Consider the following 24475-nt stretch of genomic DNA (forward strand, 5'->3'; position numbering starts at 1 on the left):
CCCAGCCCTCCTGGGCCCCAGCCAGCCAGGTTGGCTGAGAGCCAGGGGTCTCTATGCACATCCACATAGAAGCCCACCCGTGGCCCACATGGAGGCCACTGCCTGAGGCGGGCTAGGATCTTGGTGGCCAAGGGCCCTGGCAGGCAAGGAGGTTCCCTCACCCCACACCTGGAGCCCAGGGGCCCAGCTTTGCAGGGACGAGGCCTCTTGGCAAAGCCTCTGTACCCCGCCAAGCTGGTGTGCACACATTTCCCCTCCTGCCTTCCTTCCTCTCAGTCATGCTGAGGACACCCTTTGGTCCCAGGGCACTAGTGCTAGGATAAAGGGGACTGAGGGACATCTCTTCCGATATAGGAAGCTTGAATTCCCGCTCCGGATGGCAAGTGACAACCTGCTTTCTCTTTCGTGGGGATAGACGTTTTCCCTCATCCAGCAAGGATCAACCCAGCCCTCTGGGAATGCTTAAAACAAAAGGACAGTGACACCCACTCCTGTTGGGGCTTTCCACGCGAGTCCCACTCTGGGCTCATGAGACGCAGTGAGCGGCGATACAGCTCCGGCCCCAGCCTCCATCTTTCTCACAGGGACGCGGCGGGCAGGGAGCGGATCTCATCTCCAAGGCTGATATTGGGGACCGGCACCCTGTCTTCAGGAGACTCAGCCCAGGCCAGGATATGTTCAGGTGCTTGCTGAAGAATCGCTGGGGCCATGACGGTGGGAGGCAGAGGTGTGGGGGCTGAGCCCAGCTGCTCTGCTCACGTTCCTGGGGATACTCATTGTGAACACTCATGGGGCACCAGGCCCAGTGCCGGACCTCCAGCCAAGCTTGCAGGCAGGTGCTTTTATCAGCCAGGTTCTTAGGCGTGAGGCGAGGCGCACAGAGGAGCCAGGGGCGAGCCTCACTTGGGAGCCTTGGCCTTGGTTGCTTCACTTGGAGGCTGAGTTCACAGTGCTTGCCTCAGATGAAGCTGGCAGGTAGCTGAGCTCTGTGCCTGCAGGCAGCGGGGAGGAGTCGCATTGGAACCCCCTGGATGAGAGTCACTCTGTCTCCAGGGCACCCCCAGCAGGACCTTGGCTTTCCCCTGGCCTAGCCTCACTTAGCTTGTCCTGGAGCTTGACCCGGGGAAGAGAGGGCCCTCCAGGTTGCCGGCCTCTACCTGGGTGGTGCCTTTAAATGAAACTCTTTCCAGTCATCTCCAGAGCCAGTTGCAAAGAGAGCATCTCCAGAGGCTGCACCCAGGAAGGGGCTTCTGCCCTAGCAGAGCATTTGCCAGTCTCTCAGCTCCTGGGAGGCTCCTTCCTTCCCAGGCTTCCCTGCCCACACCCTCGGGGCACTTCATAGGAGAGGGCAGTCCCTGCAGGCTGAGCAGACCTCAAGCCTCCTGCTGCCTGGGATGGTCAAAGGGTCATTGTGAGTCTGAGCCACCGACTCCTCCAGACCAGGCTGGGGCCCCTCTGCAGGAAGCCTCTCTGGAGGACAGATCAGCTGCCCACCTGTGCCATTCAGGCCACTCCACCAGCAGGCACCACGCCGACTGTCCGCCCACCTGCCTTGCTCTCTCTCCCGCTCTGGATGCGATGGCAGGGACTTTCAGACCCGTCACCCTTTGACGACTGCGAGCGTCCATTGCCAGAGTCACTTTTCACTTTCCCAACTCAAGTGCATTTATTAGGCGCCATCCTAATCTACTCCAGGATTTTAAGAAAGGGATGGGCTGCTCAAATTCATGATGACTGAGTTTTAACTGGCGTGTGTCCCTCAAGGCGTCTCTCAATGTGGTATTTAAACAGTTGATGTCGGGAAACGGTTGCCTCTTCCAGCCCTGCACATCCTTGATTCGTGGACCGTTTCCTTTTGTTCCTGGCTCTTTCCAGAGCTGGTCTGCCACGTAGTACCTTGCCACAGACTGTCCAGGCATCCAGCCTGCCCATCATCATTTCATGTCGAGCCTCCTCCCCAAGGGCTGCTGGCTATGAGTTCGTAATCTACCTCTGAGCTATCACAGTGATCAAACAATTGTACCCAACGTTCTGCCTGTGGATGACATGGGTCAACAGCCTCCCATCCTCTCACAACAGCCCCAGCTTCCCCGGGCAATGCTGCAGAATACCCTTCTGTTGTGAACGTCGCCCCATCCTTAGGCACCTACACAATTCAGGATCACCTAGGTCACCGGCTCTCCGACTTGAACGTGCAGCAGAGTTGCTCAGAGGCCTGCTTTCAGATGACTCAGCCCCCTCCCAGAGCATCTGGACCAGCCGGTCTGGGATGGGGCTCAGGAATCGGCACTTCTAACAAGGTGGTGCCATTGCTGCCGGTCCCCGGACCCCGCTGGAGACCCACTGGCCTGGGTTCTTCGGCAGTAATAAACAGTCCCTGATATCAGTGGCTTTAACAAAGCAAAAATGTGCTTCTCCTGCTCCTGCTACCAGTTCTCACAAGCTGGCAGGGGGCTCACTCAGGGAACCTGCTGGTGATGCAGTCCCTCCATGAAATGTGGCAGGTGCTATGCATGAGGGCACCACACCTTCAGACCGGAAGTGGTGAACGCCATGTGCGCTCAAGGTCACCGGCTGGAACGAGCCTCATGCCTTCCCCGACCCCTAGTCACAAGGAGCCAGGGAGTCTAAGCCTGCTACACAGTTGGAAGGGCAGTGCTGGAGAGCTTCCAGAACATTCCTGCAGGGCGCTAACTGCCCGGAGTGAAGAGTGAGGCCAGTACACGGTGGTGTGGACGCCCAGCAGTTGCTGAAACTCACCTCTTGGGCTGATGCCCAGCCATGTTCTAACATCCTCCCAAGGGCACGAAGCTGTCCATGCCAGCCTTGGCCTCTCCTGAGGGACAAGCTCCACCTAAGGACGGCCGGGGTCATCCCTTCCTTTCTCCAGGTGGCCAGTGTGGTTATCTCCAGAGCCCCTAGCGTCCTGGGACTGTGTGCAGTCCTGTCTGGGAGGGGCCTGGCCACCCTTAAGAAGACAGCCACTCACATCTGTTTAGGGTGGAAACAGCCAACTCGATTTATTGAAAATCTATTACAATTATTCCTTTGTTACACAGGTTTAGAATATTTTAAGGTATCCTTTCCTGGGCATTACAGTTAAAACTTACGACACGTCTACCGGATGTTTTGAAAATGTACAATGCGTCATTTGACATTATATTTCAAAGGGCCTCATGTCCTAAAATCTTTATCTTGGGGTTTTTTTTTTTTTTTTGGCTTACCATTTTTTCTTTTCAGAAGCGTTTGTCCAATTATATATATTGGGAGGAAAAAATTACACCAAAAGAATTTCTGCAAATATAAGAAGTAATTTTATTGCAATATACTGTGGCAAGAGTGGTCTGGGGAGAACGGGACATATTTTGAAGTTCAGTACAAATTATAACAACTTTGAAGGGACCACAGAGGAAGCAAATGACAGGAGAAAAGGACAAATTGGATGGGATGAGAAATGAAAACAGAATCACATGACCTAGACGCAGTCCACGGGGCGTAGCGGGACAGTCCTCGGCTAAGGCTTTTCTTTTGAAGAGTGAAGGTGACAGTCATTGGCACACGCTGGTATCCTGGGCTCCAGAGACTCTCCAAGCCAGACTTTTCTTTGGCAAGAGCAAGACTTATTTTCCAGGGAAATTTGGAAAAGCCGCGTTGGCAGTATTGTGTTCCTCCTGGGTGACTTGGTTGTGGCTTCCTAAGCTGGAACTGCGTTCTGGTGGGGGTGGGGGTGGGGGACAGCACCAGAGCCCCGCGGGCTCACCCCGAGGGCCCAGCCTGCATTTCCCACGGTGGAAGGAAAAGGCGCTGCACCTGGACAACTTTTCACAGTGAAGAGATCGCCTTTCCAGGCTGCCCCTCGGGTCCTCCTGCCCGCAGACGGCAGCCCCCCGACCTCGATGGCCAGGAAAGGGTTCCCCAAAGGGGACCTGACCCACCCCGAGCTCTGGAGCTGCTGACGCTCGCATCCAGGACATTTGAGATGGGAATCCGAATCGGCTACTTGGAAAAGAAGTGCTGCAGGCAGCCCTGGAGAGACTCATGGAGTTCATTGTACATTATTCCATCTACCGAGGCAGCGCATGGCACGACTGAACGGCTTGGAACAAATACAGAAATTAGCACCACAAACATTCAGGAACCAAATACAATCCGCTATGGTCACACCACAGACAATGCAGGAAGAGGCTTTTTATTGCTTGTGTGTGTTTTCAAATCAAGTAGGCACAACCCAGTCCTCATAACAGCCCTCGGGAGTGGACGCACTGGGGCGGGAGGGCGCAGGAGAGCGCAGGAGGGAGAGTGCTTGGCTATCCTGCCCAGTGGAAAGGAAAGTGACGTGCATTGATCTTAAAGTCCTTGGCAACAGACTGTGGAGGCAATAACAGGATTAAGAAAGCAGGGAGAACGAGGCATGGCCAGGTACCCCGGTGCGCCTTCAAGGAGACCTTAAAACAGATAGCACCACAAGAGAGAAGTGTAAAAAATAAGCACCAATTTTCATTGAGTTATCACCTACAAAAAATGTGGTTTCCCTGCCCTGGACATTCTCCCATCAGGCTCTGCAGGAAGAAAAGCGGAAAAAGGAAGCAAATAAAATTAATCTAAACCTGTGTTTTAGTCTAAGTGCATGTAGAAAAAAGTAAAATATCAAATTCTTTCCCTCCCTATTAAAAAAAGGTCTAGAGTGAATCAAAAACTGTCTGAAACAGGGCACTGGTACCTGCTTTTCAACGGCAGCATCGATTCTTGCTGCCCCGGGTAAATCTCCAATTTATTGCACGTTCTTGGCCAGGGCGGGGGTCGGGGGAGACTTCCTATTTCTAATCAGAACTGTACTGCAACCCAGAATCCATGCCTCGCCCATTCTGTCCGCGGGACTGAGACTGGGTTTCCGTGCATGATTGAAAGCCAGGCACACTTAACATTTATAACAATACAATACAAATATTTACTTAAAACTCACAAAAACATAAGCACCTTTAATCCATCGGGAAGGCACCTGCAGAATGACATTTGGCCTCTGAATGGATCGTGTTGGGGGTCGTTAAAAACGGAGGCTTTGGTGACGGTGGGATGACCTTTACAAGGCTTACCTCGGAACATTTTTTGAAGGTCAGGGGAAATACGCATCTTCAAGTTGAATTTAGAAAAAAAATACAGTGTCCAAATCTGGCAGTCCCTCCCCCAACCCCTGCCAGCTATTCACGAACAGGATTGGTCAGGCGAGCTGGGGGGCCGGAGGCGTGGCCCCGCTCCCGCGGCGCGTGGGTGTGGACAGAGCGTGGGGCGGGCCCAGGCGCTGTGGTGCAGCTAGGTCATGTGATTCGGCTCCAGGTGGGGGCGCGGCTCCTTCCCTCTGTTCTCTCCGGGCTGGGGTCCCACGCCCCGCGGTGCCGAGGCGCAGATGAAGTCAGGCGGGAGGGGAGGGAGAAGCCTTCACTGTCCAGGATCAGGACATGCATGGGACACTCACGAACGAACGGCATGCTGAGGTCACGAGGTTGCTCTCGGGAGCCCGGGCTCCGCGGCTCCTAGCCCATGAAGCAAGCTGGCCCCACTTCAAATCCAAATTTCTGTGACGCTTCACCGAAGTCATTGAACATGATGTCCACGATGGGCACCTGCTCCACTTTGGGGGTGTCGATCTCCAGAACCGTCTTCTGGTAGCCTTTCTTGGTCTGGGGAAAAGGGAGACAGGTGGCCGGTGGGTAAGAACAGTAGGAGGTCTTGGGGTTTACCAGTCGCGCCCCCCACACTCTGGCTGGCTCGGAAACCTGGGCTGGTGTCCTGTCTCCCACCCATGGCTGTGCTTGCCTGGGCGAGTGTTGGAGGAAATATGGCTGATCAGAGCATGCACTTAACCCCTGTGGATGTCCCGAGAGTCCCCCTTGCACAGGTGGGAAGGGGGTGGGGTGGGCATCAGCGAGGCGACAGGACCCTCCCAAGGCTTCAGGTGCAGCTGGGGCGCACACAGAATCGAAGCTGATCAGCCTTCGCCCCGTGCCCAGTCCAGACTCCTTGTGATACCCCAGGTATTTGCTTCCAGGCAGCCCCCCAGGACCCAGGGCCAGCTACAGAACAAGCAGGGCACATGGGAAAATCAAAGGGGGGCTCTCGGTTAGCAAAGGAAAGAGTCCAAGTTGGCACCGGCAGAGCCTTGAGCCAAGTAAGATCCCCCCTACGATCCCCTGCCTCACACCGCCTTAGGCACTCGGTGGGCTGGGTCTTCACCTTCACAAGTATGGGAAGGGGTGGGGACCTTCTACACCCTCTGGTCCAGAGGAGTCGTAGGTAAACTGAGGCACAGAGGGCAGGGGTAGCGCAATGAACCTGACCTGCAGGATGAGTCAGCACCCATCCCTTGCTCAAACCAGCACAACCCTGGGTGCTGGGGTGGGGGATGGAAGCCTAGGAGAGGCCTCCTCCCTCCCAGAACACAGGAGGCGAAGGTGTGAGACAGAACACAGGCGGCGAAGGTGTGAGACAACACAGGCGGCGAAGGTGTGAGAACATAGGCAGTGAAGGTGTGAGACAGAACACAGGCGGCGAAGGTGTGAGAACACAGGCGGCGAAGGTGTGAGACAGAACACAGGCGGCGAAGGTGTGAGAACACAGGCGGCGAAGGTGTGAGACAGAACACAGGCGGCGAAGGTGTGACATGACAGAACACAGGCAGCGAAGGTGTGCGATTCTTTGGTCCCTCCCCAAAGCCACCCAAATGTAACTCCCGGTGTTCAGGGCATTTATTACTGAGGCTGAGCTGGCCCTGCTGTCCTGTCAACTTCCCCCAAGACAGGGGCCCCGGAGGCCGCATCTTTCCCGCAAACCAGGAGCCTGCAAACGCATGCTGGGCAATGGCTTTTGCCACCTCAGACCCAGACCGGATTTACAGTCTCAGCGGGATCTGGGCCTGGGAAGGATCTTCCACTGCCCCATCCCCAGAAGAAATGATCAGATAAGCAAGTCGAGCCAGCCAGGGTTCCCTCCGGGGTGGGAGGCAGTGTCCCCAGGATGCAGCCCTGCAGAGGGCCCAGCACAGGCTCCCAGGCCAGAGATTTCCATAGCAGACAACAGCTCCAGCTCTCCCAGTGTTCTGCTCCCTGAACTATGGGGAGGGCGTGGCCATGAAGGGCCTTATTCTCCCCGGCTGTGATCTTAATGTTCCCGTTCCCAAGGATGGTGTTAGGAGGTGGGGCCGTTGGATGGGAGCTGAGGAGGTCCTGAGGGTGGAGCACCATGAGTGGTATTAGTGCCCCTATAAAAGAGGCACCCAAGAGACTGCCGGGTGAGGGTGCAGTGAGAAGCTGCTATCTGCAACCTGGAGGGGAGCTCACCAGAGCCTGCCTTGCTGGCAACCTGGTCACAGACTTCCAGCCTCCAGAGCTGTGGGTGACAAATCTCTGTTGCTTAGGAGCCACGCAGCTGGTGAGATTTGTCGTGGCAGCGAGTGGACTAAGAGACTCTGAGCTACAGCCAGCCAGCCGCGCCTCTCCCAGGCTTCTGACGCTCGGACACGGAGTGAGATAAACATCTGTGGTTTTAAGCTGCTAAATTTGGGGGGGCTAATTGGTTACAAGCAATGGATAACCAATTAACTTTCTGTGACTCAGTTTCCTCAGCTGGAAAATGGGCACGCCACCGTCATAGACGCACTGTGAGAATGAACGAAGCTTACCTCCCCTGCATGCATTCCTGGTATTACCCACGAGACTCTCAAGCTTCACCTCCTAATGCCCACTGCTCCCCACGACCCTGCCCTTCTCACACCCCTGCCTGGATAGGAACACCTTTCTCCTTACTGCCGCTGGCTCGGCCTGCAATGATTTTCAAGTTGGGATTGGAACTTCAGAGCGAACGCGAGTTCTCGGAGAGCTGGTTAACCCCATGCAGCTCTGACCCCCGCCCAGAGAGGCTGATTCTGTCAGGCTGGGGTAGGACTCAGAATCTGCATTTTTAAAAATGGGCGTCTCAGATAATTCTGATAGGCATGTTCATGACTGGCCTTTGAGAAATGCTGTCCTAAAGGACCTCACCACAGGGCGCCCCGGGGCTCGACAGCAAAAGCACACGGTTCCACAGAATGCTGAGTGTGGGGCAGACAGCACCCTGTGGCCAGCTCAGCCCTGCAGAACGCAGCTGGGATGCTGCTGTCCCACAAGCCTGCCTGGGGGTGGCCACAGCTCTCCCATGGAGAAGGAGGGCAGGGCCAGTCGCAGCTCTGCAGTGGCTGGGAAGGATGGGTGGGCAGCAGGGCTGGACACAGGATATTCAATGAGAGGCGGCCACCCATACCCTCCAGGGATGAAGCCCTGGGGGCACTGACCTCCTCACCCTTCCCACTGGCGAGGAGCGAGAGACCACCCCTGCCTGTCTAGACCTCTCTCCTCAGGCCTCTGCTCCCTCGCCCGGTCCCACTCAAGGAGTCCAGTGAGATGATCGGGCCTGGCTTCGCTGGGCCACTGCAAGGCAGCGCTGTCCTGGGGAGCTACGTGAGCTTGGCGACAGGTCAGGAAGCCAGCAGGGCAGTGCCCGGCCTTTCTCATCCACCCAGGAGGCCGGGCAAGCAGTTCTTCTCAGCGGTGGCATCGGTCACAGCCCTTCTCGGCGATGGCATCAGTCTCTCCCCGGAGGGATGGGCAGCGTTTGCTGAACTGTCTGGTGATTTCAGGGGATTTATGGGACCCCTCTGCTCCAATTATAAGAGCGCTTAGAGAGGGGCGTATTTAAAGTAGGCCACTGCAAGCCGCTCTGTTACCCCGTTATTCCAGAGGCATAAATAACCATTACAGGCCAGGAACGGCCCCCCGGAGGCACCGAAAGCTGCACAAACACCAGGATTTATGCGGCGCGGTGCCTGGGCCCTCCTGCAGGTGATTTGTGCCTCTCCACTGGGCCCGCTCAGCGGCCCCGTCAATCAGGCGTCCCAGCCAAACGGTGCCCGCGTTGGAATTCCAATTTCTGCGGCCGTTATTACAATATGAATCACGCAGACCTCCGGGGGCCGAGGCAGGGCTTTTGCCGCTGGCCCGAGTTCGGGGCATCAGCGCCTCCTGCAGCAGCCCCCGTAATTAAATGAGAGGGTTGTGACTTTTCAAATTGTGGCTGGGCTTGTCAGGGACGAGGGTCAGCAGCGCACCTGCCAGTCTAGGCCAGCGTCCCTGCACGCCACCCCCATGGCCGCCCCGCACCCCAGCTCCACACTGCTGCCACTGCCCACCGTTCCACGCAAACCTCCCGTCCAGCCTGGCCACACAGCCTGCCTCTGCCCTCTGGGGTTATGCAGTTTTGAGCCATTCTCTCTCCATCTTTTCAAAGCCAGAATCTTTGCCTTCCAGAAGTAAAACGGCCCTGGGGAGGGAGCTGCTTCTCCTCTCCCAGCCCAGAGTGCAGTCTGGGTAGCCCCGTGTTTCCAGTCCCGTCTCTGTGTGCAAAGGCACTCCAAGGACAGTCCTGGAACTCAGGAATGCCCACCATGGGGAAGGGGTGAGAGAGCGAGCCAGTGTCTCCTGATTTGTAGCACTGGGTGGCTAACCAGACCCACGCTGCTGACTGCCTGAGGACGTGGCGCGGTCTGGATGGCAGCTGCACTTGGTTCTCGGCTTCGAGGGTCCTGCTCCTCGGCCCCAGAAGTGCCAGCTTCTTTGGGTTCCATGGGGAAGAGGAAGGAACAGGTCCTCTATGCCCTTGCAGCAGGTGAACCCTCTGCACTCCCTTCAAACCTTAGTTCTCTGTGTAGAACGGGGCTTCTCCACGGGGGAGATTTTGGTCCTGGAAGATGTGTCTGGAGACATTCTGAGTTGCCGTCACTCGGTAGGGCGGCTCCTCCTGGCGTCTAGTGGGTGGAGGCCAAGAACGTCAAACAGCCTGCAGTCCCCCGTCAGAGAGCCGTCGGGCCTTGATGTCAGAGGGGCTTGCTGGGAAACTGCTCTTGGACCCGGTTCCCTCCGCATGGTTGATGGGACCAGAACCAGGAGGTGATGGGTGGATGTTACAGACAAGTAGACTTGAGCCCAGTTCTCAGAAGAGCTTCCTTATCCTGAGGCTCTGTAGCCATGGCCTAGGCTGTCTCAGGAGGTAGTAAGGTAACTGTCAACCGAGGTATTCAAGCTGCAGCTATGCCAGGAAGGGGCTATGGTGAGAAGAATGCTGCAGTGGGAATTAGGAGCCTCAGTGCTGCCACACCTGGGGACCTTGGGCGAGCCGCTGTAACTCTCTGGGCCTCAGGTTTTGCGTATGTGGAAAGAAGGGAATACTGGTATCGGAGGTTCACATTCGGAAGTGGGGAGTGTTTCTGGTGGCGTTTGGCACACCCAAGACTGGCAGAGTTACATGTTCAGATGCCAACAGCACACCCTCATCACCGGGAGACAGTGGGCTGAGCAACAGCCCTCTCTGCTGGTGGAGTTTAAACGATCCCAGCTTGACCCTATCCCGGGATGCAGGTGCAGCCAGGAAGTCAGGTTCTGAGTCAGAAAGCATTGCCGAAGACTTCTGGGACCTCCCAGAAGTGGATTTTGCTGACGGAATGAGTAGGGGCAGGAGCGTCAAGAGGAACTGGGATGAAAGAAGTTGGATCTTCCAGGACGGCCTTAAAGGCAGCAGGAACCTGTCTAAGCCAGATAAGGGAGCTGGGGTCTGGCCTGCCCTTTAACCTCCACAGGTCCTCTGTGGGATCCATCTTTCTAGCATTGTCTTCCAGGAAACGTTCCCCTCTCTGGAAAGCTGTTCCTCCCCCTTTACCAGACAACACCCACTGGGCCAACCAGTTTCCCTTTTTGCCATGGAAGCCAGGAAGCTCAAAGCCAAACTCAGGGGTCTGTCACTCCAGGTCCTGCCTCTCCTTTACAGGGTTCCTGATTTCTCTTCACCTCCATGCTTACTGCCTGACACTTGTGGTCCATATTATTATCTAAAAATAGTCACAAGAACTGGGTGCTTATCCAGGGCTTGTAGCGAGTCAGACACAATTCCGAGCTCTAAAGGCATGGTTTGATGTGCTCCCCAGAAAGCCCTGTGAGGCAGGTGCTACATTATCCTCATTTGGGGAGGATGGGTAAGGTCCTTGGCATTTTTAAATGCCTCTTTCCAGGGATATGGATCCATCAGCCTTACACAGGGATGAGTTCTGCATATTCCACAGTCAGATCTGAAGTACTGACCCCAACCAATTGCAGAAGGCAGTGGCAGTGGCAAGTACTCCCAGTGGCCGCGGGATGGCCCTGGGAGACACAGCTTTAACCCTCAGTGTAGCCCTTGGGCAGCAGAGAAAAGGAGCTGAGCATCCTATGGTTGAGGGCCAGGTGCTCCCCAGCGGTGCTGCGCAGGGGGAGGCGGGATTGGAACCCAGGTCCACTCTGCTCCCAGGGCTACAGACGGGCCTGGCATTCTCAGCGCCACCCTCTGGCTTTCCTGCCTGCCCGGGCCTCACTCTGAGGACCCATCTGTGCTGCTCAGAGGAGGGCACCCTGCAGGGCTGGCCCTAACGCCAGCCCCGTTCCCCTCAGGAGCTGGCCTGGGTCGGTGCCATGGCTTGGACGTTTGCCCCCTCCAAATCTCGCATTGAAATGTGGTCCCAGTGTTGGAGGTGGACCTGGTGGGAGGCGTCTGGGTCATGGGGCTTGGTGCTGCTCTTGGGGTAATGAGCGAGTTCTCGCTCGACTAGTTCCCATGAGAGCTGAAAAAAGGGCCTGGCACCCCCTCGCTTCCTCTCTCCCATGCCTTCCACACCCCGGCCCCTTCACCTTCCCGAGACTGGAAGCAGCCTGAGGCCATCACTGGATGCAGATGCTGGCACCACACCACCTTCCTGCACAGCCTGCAGAGCTGGGAGCCAGGTAAACCGCTTCCCATTTACCCAGCCTCAGGCGTTCCTTTCTAGCAACACAAAAGGACCCAAGAGCTAAGGGGTGCTTTCTGCAGGAATCGGTAGTGGAGAGAACGGGCTCCAATGTCAGTGACAGGAAGACCCACAGACTGGGCTTCTCAACGACTCCCACCTCCAACCTCTAAAAGGCCACACGAGGGCGACATGTCTGAGGCTCCCACAAGCCTGGGATCTTGGAGCACAGCTGCACCCTAAACACCTCCAGGACATGCAGGCACATCCCGGACCTGTGCGATGGCCCTGGCAGCCCTGGGAGGGGCAGTCTCGAGGAAACCTTAGCGGAGGTGAGCCCAGCTCACTAAGGAGAGAGGAGGAAAGGTGTGCATGTGGGAAGGCCCATGGTGGGGCAGAAAGGCAGGGGTATGAGCGCCAATACCAGCCCTGACTGCCCGTGAGGTCTGAGCAAGCTTCCCGCAGCTCAGGCCTCCGTTCCCTTGTCTGGGAGCAGAACAGCTCTCCCCACACGGAGAGGGCCCACGGGGCGGGCAGTCCAGGGAGCTGGCAACTCTCAGTCTGCAGCGTGTTTCCAGCATGGCCGTGCTCTCGGGAACAGGCCTAGCTTAGTTCTGGCCACTCTCAGAAGAGCCCTGTCCAAGGAGAGGGAGGCTCCCAGCTCCCAACTGGAACCACAGTGGGTCCTCCGTTCCTCACTCCACGCCACAGCCCTGGATGGGGCGAGGGACCCACGCCCCTGGCTTTTCCAGCCAGGTCTCAGATTTCCCGTCCTAACCCATGGAACTCTCCAAAAGTCCCAGAGCTCTGGGGTTCCTAGTCTCCCTGCAACTGTGGGGCTGCCTGGGGGCGAGAGCCTGGTCCGAGGCCCTGACTGCCTTCCGGCAGGCATCCTGGGGACAGGTAAACCTGTGCTGAGTGAGGAGTGAGCCCCACGGAGGCGTGAACGGGGATGCTGGGGGTGGCGCGGGACACTCACTGCACAGCCGTCCACCAGGGCGCGGATGTAGGGGTTGTTATCATAGGACATCTCCTCGTCGTTGGAGCCCAGGAAGCGGATGGCCTTGTCGTAGCTGCCCGTGGCTGCGTCCTGCCAGGCCACTGACTGGTAGCAGTGGTAGGTGACGTTCTGGTGGGCTGAGGCACTCAGCAGCCGCAGGAAGGTCATCTGTACCACGCCCACGGGGTTGCCCTCGGCGTCCACGTAGGAGAGCTGGGGGAACAGGGGGGTTGGGGCTCAGCAGGGCAGGGACACACACAGAAACAAAGCCCCACATCCGCACTGCCCTGGGCTTCACCCACACTGTGGTCTTCTTGGGAGCACTACCTGGAAACGTACTACACCCACAGACTCCCCCCGAGGCCAGCGCACATGGACTCTCCTGGGCGTTCCCAGGAACAAAGGGAACCGTGCCTCATGTCCTTCGGGGCCTTAGATAATCCACCCACTCCTCTTGGCCTGTGTTTATCCTTCAGGGCTCGGCACCTGTGCTGCCTCCTCCAGGAAGCCTACCCAGAATAGATGCTCCTGCACTTGCTCTGTGGCTGCCCTCCCCAACCTTAGTTTGTCACAGTGTCTTCCCTAACAGACCGTAAGTTCACAGAGGGCAGGACGCATCCTTCTTGCTCGTTTCTGGTCCTGGTACCCACTCCATGGCTGCCCCAGAGTGTACTTGATAAAGCTTTGCTGCATGGTCAACGGCAACCAGTGTCTCCTGGACCAGCGCCCACTGCAGTGCCAGCCGCAGCTGCTCTCCCTGCACATCCACCCACAGGCCTCCTCCCCTTCTGCCACCTGGGTGCACCATCCCAGATGGTGATCTGGGTCTGCCCGGTTTGTATGTGTTGAGTGAACAGAGAACCATTCTCAAAAATATGGCTTGCATGAAGACCTGCCTCTCATCCCTGAAATGCAGAGCTCTGCACCCGATCGCTGGGTCGGGGCACCTGGAGCAGCAGGCGAGCCCTGGCTTCCCCTGAGTCGGGGGGTGCCGGGCCAGAGAGGGGCATTAGGTTCCCTGGGGGTGAGAGGAGGAGGTCTTAGAGCCCCCCTCCCAGCTGTACCACACTTTTCCCTGCGCCCTGGACAGTAGGCGGCCTCCTTCTGCCCCTGAGCCACTGACCGGCTCCTCCCTCTGCCTGGGACACTCCCCACCCGGTAGCAGGTGCCCCCACTGCTGTCCTTTGGGTCACAGTCCAGACCCCTGCCCCTGGGAAAGGCTCCTCCCCACCTCCAGCCTTTAGGGCTGGCTTAGGGCCCCTGGTCTGCATCCCAGCCCTCCCTATGCCCCTCCACTCCAGCCCTGGCCTGCTATTATCCTGCCCCAACGCTGGCAAAGGAAGGTGCTCACAACATTATGTGAACAAATGACCATCTGCCGGGTGCCCAGGATGTACAAGGCCCTGGCCAGGGAGACTGTGAGAAGCTGGAGCCAGAGGGGGCACGAGGCCTCAGGGAGTGAGTGGGCCAGCCGTAGTGAGGTGCTCGAGGGGAGGCAAGCCTGAGGGTCAGGGCTGTGCAGATGGCTGGGGTGACCAGGGACCCTCCTGGAGGCACGGGGGTCCTGGATGATGTCTGGTATGACCACTCAAGAAAGGCCACTCCTCCCCTTTCCAGAAGTTTCCCCTCAGGGCAGTGAGCAGGCTTCCTGTGGCTGGAGTGGCTCCATCTGCCTGCCTCGCCTGTGCCAAAGGTCAGCCAGGAACTCTGGTGACATTGACCCTCCCTGAAAGCCCTCCCAGTCTCTGCACAAATCCAGAGAAGGCATCAGAGAAGGACAACGTGCAGCTTCTTTGACGGCCTCTCCAGCATCACTAGCTGGATGTCCAGAACTGGGCTGCTCAGCTCCACCAGGCACAAGGCCCGTGCAGGGCATCCTGAGAGATGATGCATCTCACTTTTGCATCTGTTGCAAACTCAAGGTTTCTGAAAAGCCTGACACTGCCGGGGGACATGGATGCATCTTAGCTCCCTGAAATGAAGCACATATCTCTCCCAGCTGAGGCAGGACCTTGAAGGACCTCTCTGCAGGGAAGGCCTGGCTGGGCAGGGCAGCCTGTCCTGTTTGCAGCGTCAGGGAACGAAGCAGGCTGAAGCCAGGGCCTGAGACCTGCTCTGCCCACTCCTGTGCAACTGCTGCTTCGTGGTGGTGTGTTTTGGACCCTGCCACTGGTCTGCTCCGGAAAAGCCCCAGTGAACACGGGAAGGGAACTGACTTCAGTGTTGCCATGGGTGTTTGGACACCAGGAGTGGGAGGAGGGTGAACACACTGCAGGACCCACGTTTTCAACAGATGCCACTAGAACGTGCCCAAGGCGAGCAGCCGGCCCGGGGCCTGGGCCTTCCCAGGGGCAAGGGAACACGCTGCGGCCCCAAGACTATCGGCGAACTCCACTCGGACGCAGCCACGAGAACCTTACAGGCAAACCTTGAGGAGGAAAAGCGAATACCAACCGCCAGACTGTGCCATCCGGCGCTCCTTCCGGGAGGGAACGTGACTGACTCGAGGAAGAGTGTGCACCACAGGGAGCAGCAGTGGGCAGCACCGGACACAGAAGGACCTGAAGCCCCCAGTGCCCATGGGGCGGCAGGGGCCCCGGGGGCATGGGGCACGCAGCCCTGCATTGGAACTCCAGGGTCCCACGGTGAGGCCCTGCTCTCCTGGTGGGAGGGGTCTCTGCCGTATTATCTCAATATGGTGCATCGTGGGTAGCCCTGCCCAGATACAATTCCCATTTCTGGTTTTTTCTTTTTTTTTTTCCTTTTGAGATGAAGTCTAGCTCTGTCCCCCAGGCTAGAATGCAGTGGTGCGACCTCAGCTCACTGCAACCTCTGTCTCCTGGGTTCAAGAGATTCTCCTGCCTCAGCCTCCTGAGTAGCTGGAATTACAGGTGCACACCACCATGCCCGGCTAATTTTTGTATTTTTAGTAGAGATGGGGTTTTGCCACGTTGGCCAGGCTGGTCTTAAACTCCTGACCTCAGGTGATCCACCTGCCTCAGCCTCCCAAAGTGCTGGATTACAGGCGTGAGCCACCATGCCCAGCCCATTTCTGCATTTTTTTTTTTTTTTTTTTAAATAGAGATGGAGTCTTGGTATGTTGCCCAGGCTGGTCTCAAACTCCTGGGCTCAAGCGATCTGGCCGCCTCAGTCTCCCAAAGTGCTGGGATTATAAGCATGAGCCACTGCACCCAGCTGAAAAATCCAGTATCTTTGAGGAGAGGCCTCCATCTACCTCTTGTCCACCTATGATATTCACAGAACTAGAAATAAGGCCGTGGAAAGATCCTGAAGTAAGCTGACGTGTTCCCTGGGTCGTCCCTTCACCCCACCCTTCATCAACTGTCTATGGGACAGGATGAGAGGTGGAAATAGGCTACTTGGGCTGAAGGTTGCAAATGAGGTTTCACAGCCATTTCCTCCAAGCCAGGAAAAAAGGCTCTTTCTACTTTTCCCATGTTGGAGGGTGCCGTGAGAGGCTCTTTTTGGAGGCTGAGAGCTGTCATTGCGGGGAGAGGGCAGTGCCGAGCACAGGCGGTAACCACTCGCAAGACTGCAAAATGGACCCTGCCACCTCGGCCCCCAGCATCCCCAGGGTCCCTTCCCTGCCTGAGCCCACACACCGGCATCCCCTACGCTCTGTCCCTCCGGGGCCAAGCAGCCTTGGTCCCGGGCCCTCCCTGTCCCCGGGTGTTTCAGGTCCTTCTGTATGCCAGCAGCTCTTTTTGGAACACAGCACAGAGGCGGCGGCGAAAAGGAAAAGCAGGAGGAGGAAGGGAGAAGAGGACTGCAAGTCCACAGCAAACCACAAAACAGGAAGCCTCCAGAAACATGGCCACAGTGAGCACAGACCCTCGGAGTGTCGGCAAAGGAGCTGGTATCTGACTTGAAATCAGTAACAATGAGGGCACGAGAGATTAATAATCAGCTGTGAATACCTTCAGGTTACGAGATGAGAGGCTTCAGGGCTGCAGACAGGGCAAAGGCGGCTCAGGGCCAGTGCTCTGAGTCCTTGGGGAAAGTATGGCCTCCGTGTCCACCCAGGGAGGCTCGGGCTGGTGCCAGGGTGCAGCAACCCATGGCAAGTGTCCAGGCCAGAAGCCGCAGAACCCACGGGCTGGCTTCTGAGTGAGCATGGCCTTCCTTTGAGGGCCACTTGGGAGTGGGGTCACCAGATCCCAAGAAGGGAAGGAAAGAAGGAGAATCTGGGCCATAAATGGCACCCAGAACCCGTCAGTGTTCTGGAACCCTGGTCCTTTAACTTGCTGGGAAAAGAGACGGAACTCTGCCCTGCATTCCAGGAAAGGGCCCAGATCCAGCTCCCGTGGGGCTGCTAGGGGGACACTCCACGTGGCAGAAGCAGCCGCTGTCCTCACATCAATGTGCCCAAACTGGCTCTTGGGCACTACACCGGCCAGAAGAACCACCTATGTGTTCCTTCCTGGGAGGACAACGTCTTTTGCTTTCAGGGATGGATTCCATAAGACTCAATCCCCAAAAGCAAAAGCAAGATTCGTACAGTGGTGTGCAGCATAACTGGGAAACTGCAGCCCGGCGGGCAGAGAGACGGCCCCTCAGCCCTGAGCAGCTGGGGAGAGGGGATCTGTGGTGCAGGTCCTAGAAAGGAGTTCTGAATGGCTTAAGTGGTCTGGGATCCATATCCTCTGCCCTGCCATCAGACGCAATGAAAGCAGCTTCTGGAGCGTCTGACCTCAGTGCCCAGGTGCCTGGGGCTGCACTGTCCGTGGGCAGAGGTGCAGCTCAGGCTGGGGCCCACACCTGGCTCTGGGCGCCCTACACAGAAATGGAAAACCGTCCGCCTACTCCAGGCTCAAACACACTCTTGTTGGGGTGGCGGGGGCCGGGGAGAGGACTCCACACCTAGCTGAGTCTTGCTGTCACGTGATGTGGAGCAGTTTGGCAAGAGCGGTGTGGCACACATGGCAGCGATGGGTGCCATGCTGAGCCGCGAGCCAGCCGTGCTGCAAGCAGGCAGTGCCGAGGTGGCCGGGCCGTGGTGGCCACTTACCAGGGACCCCCGCTTGTACTGACTATACCAGGTGGAAGGCTGCTCTTTGGGCCAGCGGGCCATTTTACTCTGTAAGATATGAGATGAGCGGGTTTAAAGTGACAACTGCAAAGACGCCAGAGGCCACCTTACCAGTTTCCCACGCTTGAATTCACTGAACCAGGAGCCCGGGTTTTCTTTGGGCCAAGAAGTGATTCTGGCCTAAATGTGCAGTGGGGAGGTGGGGAGGGAGAGAAACAGAACAAGAGGGTTACTTCTCCGGCCTCCAGAGCAATGCCCCACGCTCTCCCGGCCCCTGGCACCTGCGTCCTCAGGCGAGGGGCTGCAGGGAGGCCCCACCGAGCATCTCCAATGCAGCCTGAGGGCCCCGGCCCTTGGGGAGACTGAAGGTCACGTGAGAATGAGCCTGGCCCAGGCCCTCGGGGGGATGAGCCTGGCCTGGGGGATAGGAGGCCGCGTGAGGAGCCCAGCCCCAGCCCTCAGGGAGACTGGAGGCTGTGTGAGGAGCCTGGTCCCTGCCCTTGGGGAGACTGAAGGCCGTGTGAGGATGAGCCTGGCCGGGGCCCTCGGGGAAACAGGAGGCCACGTGAGGAGCCCGGCCCCGGCCCTCAGGGAGACTGGAGGCTGCGTGAGGAGCCCAGCCCCAGCCCTCAGGGAGACTGGAGGCTGCGTGAGGAGCCTGGTCCGGACCCTTGGGGAGACTGAAGGCCGTGTGAGGATGAGCCTGGCCGGGGCCCTCAGGGAGACAGGAGGCCATGTAAGGAGCCTGGCCTTGGCCCTCAGGGAGGCCGTGTGAGGAGCCTGGCCAGGGCCCTCAGGGAGACTGGAGGCCGCGTGAGGAGCCTGGCTGGGGCCCTCAGGGAGACTGGAGGCTGCGTGAGGAGCTGGCCCAGGCCCTCTGGCCCCTGCTGCTGCCCAGGAAGGGTGCGCTCTGCCTGTCCTGTTTTGCATGTTAGTCCCCAGGCCAGCGCCTGGTGCTCAATCACTGATGACAACGCTCACTGAGGGAGGGAATGAATGAATGAATGAAGAATGAATGATGGACCAAGAGAATGGTAATAAAAGCCAGCATTTACTGCAGGCGAGGGGTGGGGACATCCTCATCCCATCCTCACAGCCTTGCCTGGCTGCTGCGGCACCAGACTGTGTGCGTGTGGTGTGTGTGTGCATGGTGTGTGCCATGTGGGTATGTGGGGTGTGTCTGTGCGGAGGGTGTGGTGTGTGGTATGCATCTGTGTGTGTAATGTGTGGTGTGTGTTTGTGTGTATGGTGTATGTAGGGTAGTGTGGAATGTATCTGAGTATGTGGTATCTGTGTGTGGCGTGTGATGTGTGATTGTGTGTGTGGTATGTATATGTGTGTGTGATGTGTATCTGTGTATGTGGTGTGTGTGTGGTGTGTGTGTGCATGGTGTGTGCCATGTGGGTATGTGGGGTGTGTCTGTGCGGAGGGTGTGGTGTGTGGTATGCATCTGTGTGTGTGATGTGTGGTGTGTGTTTGTGTGTATGGTGTATGTAGGGTAGTGTGGAATGTATCTGAGTGTGTGGTATCTGTGTGTGGCATGTGATGTGTGATTGTGTGTGTGGTATGTATATGTGTGTGTGTGATGTGTATCTGTGTATGTGGCGTGTGTGTGGTGTAATGTGTGGTCTCTGTGTATGTGATGTGTGGGGGGTATCTGTGTGTGTGGTGTGTGGTATGTGTGGTGTATGTAGTGTGTTATGGGTCTATCTATATGATGTGTGTATCTGTGTGTGGAGTGTAGTATGTGTGGTGTGTATTTGTGTGTAATGTCTGTGTGTGGTATGTGTGTGCGATGTGTGGTATGTGGTGTGGCTATGTGGTGTGTATTGTGTGCGTGGTGTGTGGTATCTGCATGTGTGGTGTGTATCTGCATGGTATGTGTGGTGTATGTCATGTGTGTATGATACGTATCTGTGTGGTATATGTGGTGTTGATCATATATGTATGTGGTGTGTATCTGTGTTGTATATGTGATATGTGTCGTGTGTGGTGTGTGATGTATGGTGTGTATCTGTGTGTGGTATGTGTGGTGTGTATCTGTGTGTGTTGTGTGTGTGATATGTGGTATGTGTGGTGTGTATCTGTGTGTTTCATGTGTGGTGTGTATCTGTGTGATGTGTAGTGTATGGCATGTGTGTGGGTGTGGGTGTGGTGTGGTGTGGTATGTGTGGTATGTATCGTGTGTGTGGTATGTATCTGTGTGTTTGATGTGTCATGTGTATCTGTGTGGTGTGTGGTGTATGATATGTGTGTGGGGTGTGTGTGGTGTGGTATGTGTGGGGTGTGTGAGTGGTGTGGTATACGTGGTGTGTATCATGTGTGTGGTATGTATCTGTGTGTTTGATGTGTGGTGTGTATCTGTGTGGTGTGTGGTATGTGGTATGTGTGGTGTGTATCTCGGTGTGTGGTATGTGGTATGTGTGGTGTGTATTGTGTGTGGCAAGTATCTGTGTGTGTGGTATGTATCTGTGTGCTTGATGTGTGGTGTGTATCTGTGTGGCGTGTGGTATGTGGTATGTGCGGTGTGTATCTCTGTGTGTGGTATGTGGTATGTGTGGTGTGTATTGTGTGTGGTATATGTGGTGTGTATGGTGTGTGGTATGTGTGGTATCGTGTATCTGTGTGTGGTGTGTGGTATGTGTGGTGTGTATTGTGTGTGGCATGTATCTGTGTGTGTGGTATGTGTGTGATGTGTGGTGTGTATCTGGTGTGTGGTATGTGTCGTGTGTGGTGTGTATCTCTGTGTGTGGTATGTGTGGTGTGTATTGTGTGTGGTATGTGTGGTGTGTATGGTGTGTGGTATCGTGTATCTGTGTGTGGGGCGTGTGGTATGTGTGGTGTGTATTGTGTGTGGTGTGCATCTGCGTGTGTGTGTGGCAGAGGCTTCTTGGAGACTGACACGTGTGCAGGTGGGGGCTGCTCCTCGGCTGCCTGCCTGGATCATATGCAGCCAGCTCACTACCATGAGGCACCACTTGTGCCCGCTTCCTGGGAGGGCACCCGCTTAGGGCCTGCTTTCCTCAGAAGCCGAGGCTGTAGACACACAGGCTGGGCCCAGCAGGGCAGGCCTCAGTGACGCTACAGAAGGCACGGATGGATGGGTGGGTGAGCGGCCATTCCTCTGAGAGGAGACCTGCACGCTGGGTCCCAGCAACAGGACAAGGGGAGCCCCGGCTGCCCGAGGGTCCACTTGCTGCAGGCGGTGGAAGGGGCCCCAGGGCCGGCCTGTCCCCAGCCTGGACTGACAGGGGCCCACGTCATGCGCCATGAGGACACAGAAGACTGATTCTTGGCTGATCCCCCCAGCCTTCTTCTTGAGCTGGCCTCGTGCCAAGACGGCCAGAAAGGGGATCCCCTGGAGGAAACGGGTGTCCCACCTGCCTCTCACCCCACTCAGAGCTCTCCCACCCTCTCTTGTTTCCAAATCTGCCACTGTCGATGCCAAACCCGGGTGGTGTGAAGGCAGCTTCTTCCTGGAAGAGCCCCAGGATGTGGGCAAGTGCGGGCTCCCCCAGCCTCTGCTGTGAGCCTCCTCTGGGTCCAAGGGGGCCACCTAGGAGAGTGTCTCTACTTGCCCTTGGCCAAGCAGCTGTAGCCGAAGCCCGAGGCTGCAGCCCGTGGACGCCTGGCTGGTCAACACTGGGAGAGCCTGGGCTCACTCAGCGGCCCCACACAGCTGTGCCGTCGAACACCTGCCACGGCTCCCCAGGAAACCTCTGAATCTGGAGGACTCTGTCCCGTCATTTCCACAGCGGAGCGGCCACCCGTTTGCAGAGGCAGGCCGTGAGGGAGGGCCGAGAAACCTCTTTTCTAAGGGAACTCCATGCAGGGCCTCTGGCTGGACTGAGGGAAAGGAGAGCTGAGATGGAAGGCTCCCGTGTTTGGGTTCTCTCTGAACAGGTTTGTCACTAGGAAGGCAGGTTCTCAAGGAGTTAAAACTCCAGGTCGGGGAGGGGACCCCTACACTCGGAGCCCCACAGATCTCCAGCCATGTGCAGCCTCCGCTGCAGCCAGTGGGCTCCTGACCCAAAGCAGGTGCTGAGTTCAGCACAGTCAGGGAGTGACTGAGGGGTAAAGGGATGGCAGTCCCTGGGGAGAACGCAGCTGCTCTTCCCCTGGCAGGAAACTGGTTCTGGGGCGCTGAGGGTGTTAGGAAGCGGAGGCTGCAGGGGCGTACAGGTCTGGACCTGCACAGCAAACCGTTGTGGCCCCAGAAACAGGCGGCCTTTTCCTGGGGCCACGCAACAACCGCGAGCTCATGGAGGAGTCACCGTTCAAGCTGATGCAGGGGCACGAGAGCTGCAGGCTTGGTCACCTTCCAGGAGCGACAGGGAGACCCAGTCCTTGCCTGGCCTGGACCAACACTGGACCTGCTTCAGGTGCATGCTTGAGGGATAGCAACACACGCCCGTCCACACGCATGAACATGCCAGCCACATGCACCCACACACCATCCACACGCATGCACACGCCGGCCACACACACCCACGCACCATATACACACCCACATCAGCCACACGCACCCAAACACCACCTACACACCCACACACCATCCACACACATGCACACGCCAGCCACACACACCCACGCACCATATACACACCCCATCAGCCACACGCACCCAAACACCACCTACACACCACACACCATCCACAACATGCACACGCCAGCCACACACACCCACGCACCATATACACACCCACATCAGCCACACGCACCCAAACACCACCTACACACCCACACACCATCCACACACATGCACACGCCAGCCACACACACCCACGCACCATATACACACCCACATCAGCCACACGCACCCAAACACCACCTACACACCCACACACCATCCACACACATGCACACGCCAGCCACACACACCCACGCAACATATACACACCCACATCAGCCACCACGCACCCAAACACCACCTACACACCCACACACCATCCACACACATGCCACACGCCAGCACACACACACCCACGCACCATATACACACCCACATCAGTCACACGCACCCAACACCACCTACACACCCACACACCATCCACACACATGCACCGCCAGCCACACACACCCACGCACCATATACACACCCACATCAGCCACAGGCACCCAAACACCACCTACACACCCACACACCATCCACACACATGCACACGCCAGCCACACACACCCACGCACCATATACACACCCACATCAGCCACACGCACCCAAACACCATCTACACACCCACACACCATCCACACACATGCACACGCCAGCCACACACACCCACGCACCATATACACACCCACACACCAGCCTCATGCACCTGAACACCATGTACATACCCGTACACCACATACACACCCACACACCACCCACGCACCCACACACCATACACACACACACCATACACCCACATACCAGCCACATGCACCCACCACCCTCACACACACACCATACACACACACCAGACACCCACACACACCCACATACCAGCCACCCACCCACCACCCACACACACCCGACACACACCCACACACCATCCACACACCCACACACACCACCCACACACACCATACACATACCAGAGACACCCACCCACCACCCACACACACCCACATACCAGCCCCCCACCCACCACCCACACACACCCCCACACACACCCACACACCATCCACACACCCACACACACCATACACATACCAGAGACACCCACCCACCACCCACACACACACCCACATACCAGCCCCCCACCCACCACCACACACATCTCCACACACCATCCACACACCCACACACCAGCCACATGCACCCACCACCTACACACACTCATACACCACTCACACCGCCCACACATCCACACACCATACACACACCCATACACCAGACACCCACACAGCATCCACACGCACCCACACACCAGCCACACATCCACACACACCCACAATCCATACACACCCAAACACCATCCACACACCCCCACACACCATCCACACATCCACACCAGCCACACACCAGCCACACACACCCACACACCATCCACATGCCATCTACACACACACCATCTACACGTACCCGCACATCATCCACCTATACCCAAACACCATCTATATGCACCCACATGCCATCCACTTACCCAGACATACACCCACATACCATCCACAAACTCACATACAGCATCCACATGCTAATACACATGTACCCACAAACCATACACACACACATTTACATGCGCTCACATGCCATCCACACCCATTCACACACCCATGTACCATCCACATGCTTGTCCACGCATACCCACAAAGCACACTCACACCCACACGTGGACACACACCATCCACATGCACCAACATATCATCTACATGTAACCACATGCCATCCACACACGCACCTACAGACCATCCACACACATGCCCCAGCTACACACACACACACACCATCCACACACCTATCTACATGCACCCACATTCTATCCACACACCCATCCACACGCACCCGCAGACCACACACACACACATCCCAACTACAAAACCATCCACACAGCATCTACACACACACACACAGCATTCACATATCCATCCACATGCACCCACAAAC

The 24475-nt window shown here is 57.0% G+C and overlaps 1 protein-coding gene across 1 annotated transcript in view; it reads right to left on the bottom strand.

Annotated features, from left to right (window-relative positions):
• Positions 1–3201: 3201 nt before the first annotated feature.
• COL5A1 (collagen type V alpha 1 chain) overlaps positions 3202–24475 on the bottom strand; it is a 207313-nt gene continuing 186039 nt past the window's right edge. Inside the window, 3 exon segments of the mRNA XM_033238619.1 lie at positions 3202–5678; positions 12816–13049; positions 17866–17934. Of these exon segments, the coding sequence (XP_033094510.1) occupies positions 5532–5678; positions 12816–13049; positions 17866–17934 (450 nt within the window). The 3' untranslated portion in view covers positions 3202–5531.

Source organism: Trachypithecus francoisi, unplaced genomic scaffold (assembly GCF_009764315.1).
Source record: "Trachypithecus francoisi isolate TF-2019V2 unplaced genomic scaffold, Tfra_2.0 Lachesis_group16, whole genome shotgun sequence".
Lineage (NCBI taxonomy): Eukaryota > Metazoa > Chordata > Mammalia > Primates > Cercopithecidae > Trachypithecus > Trachypithecus francoisi.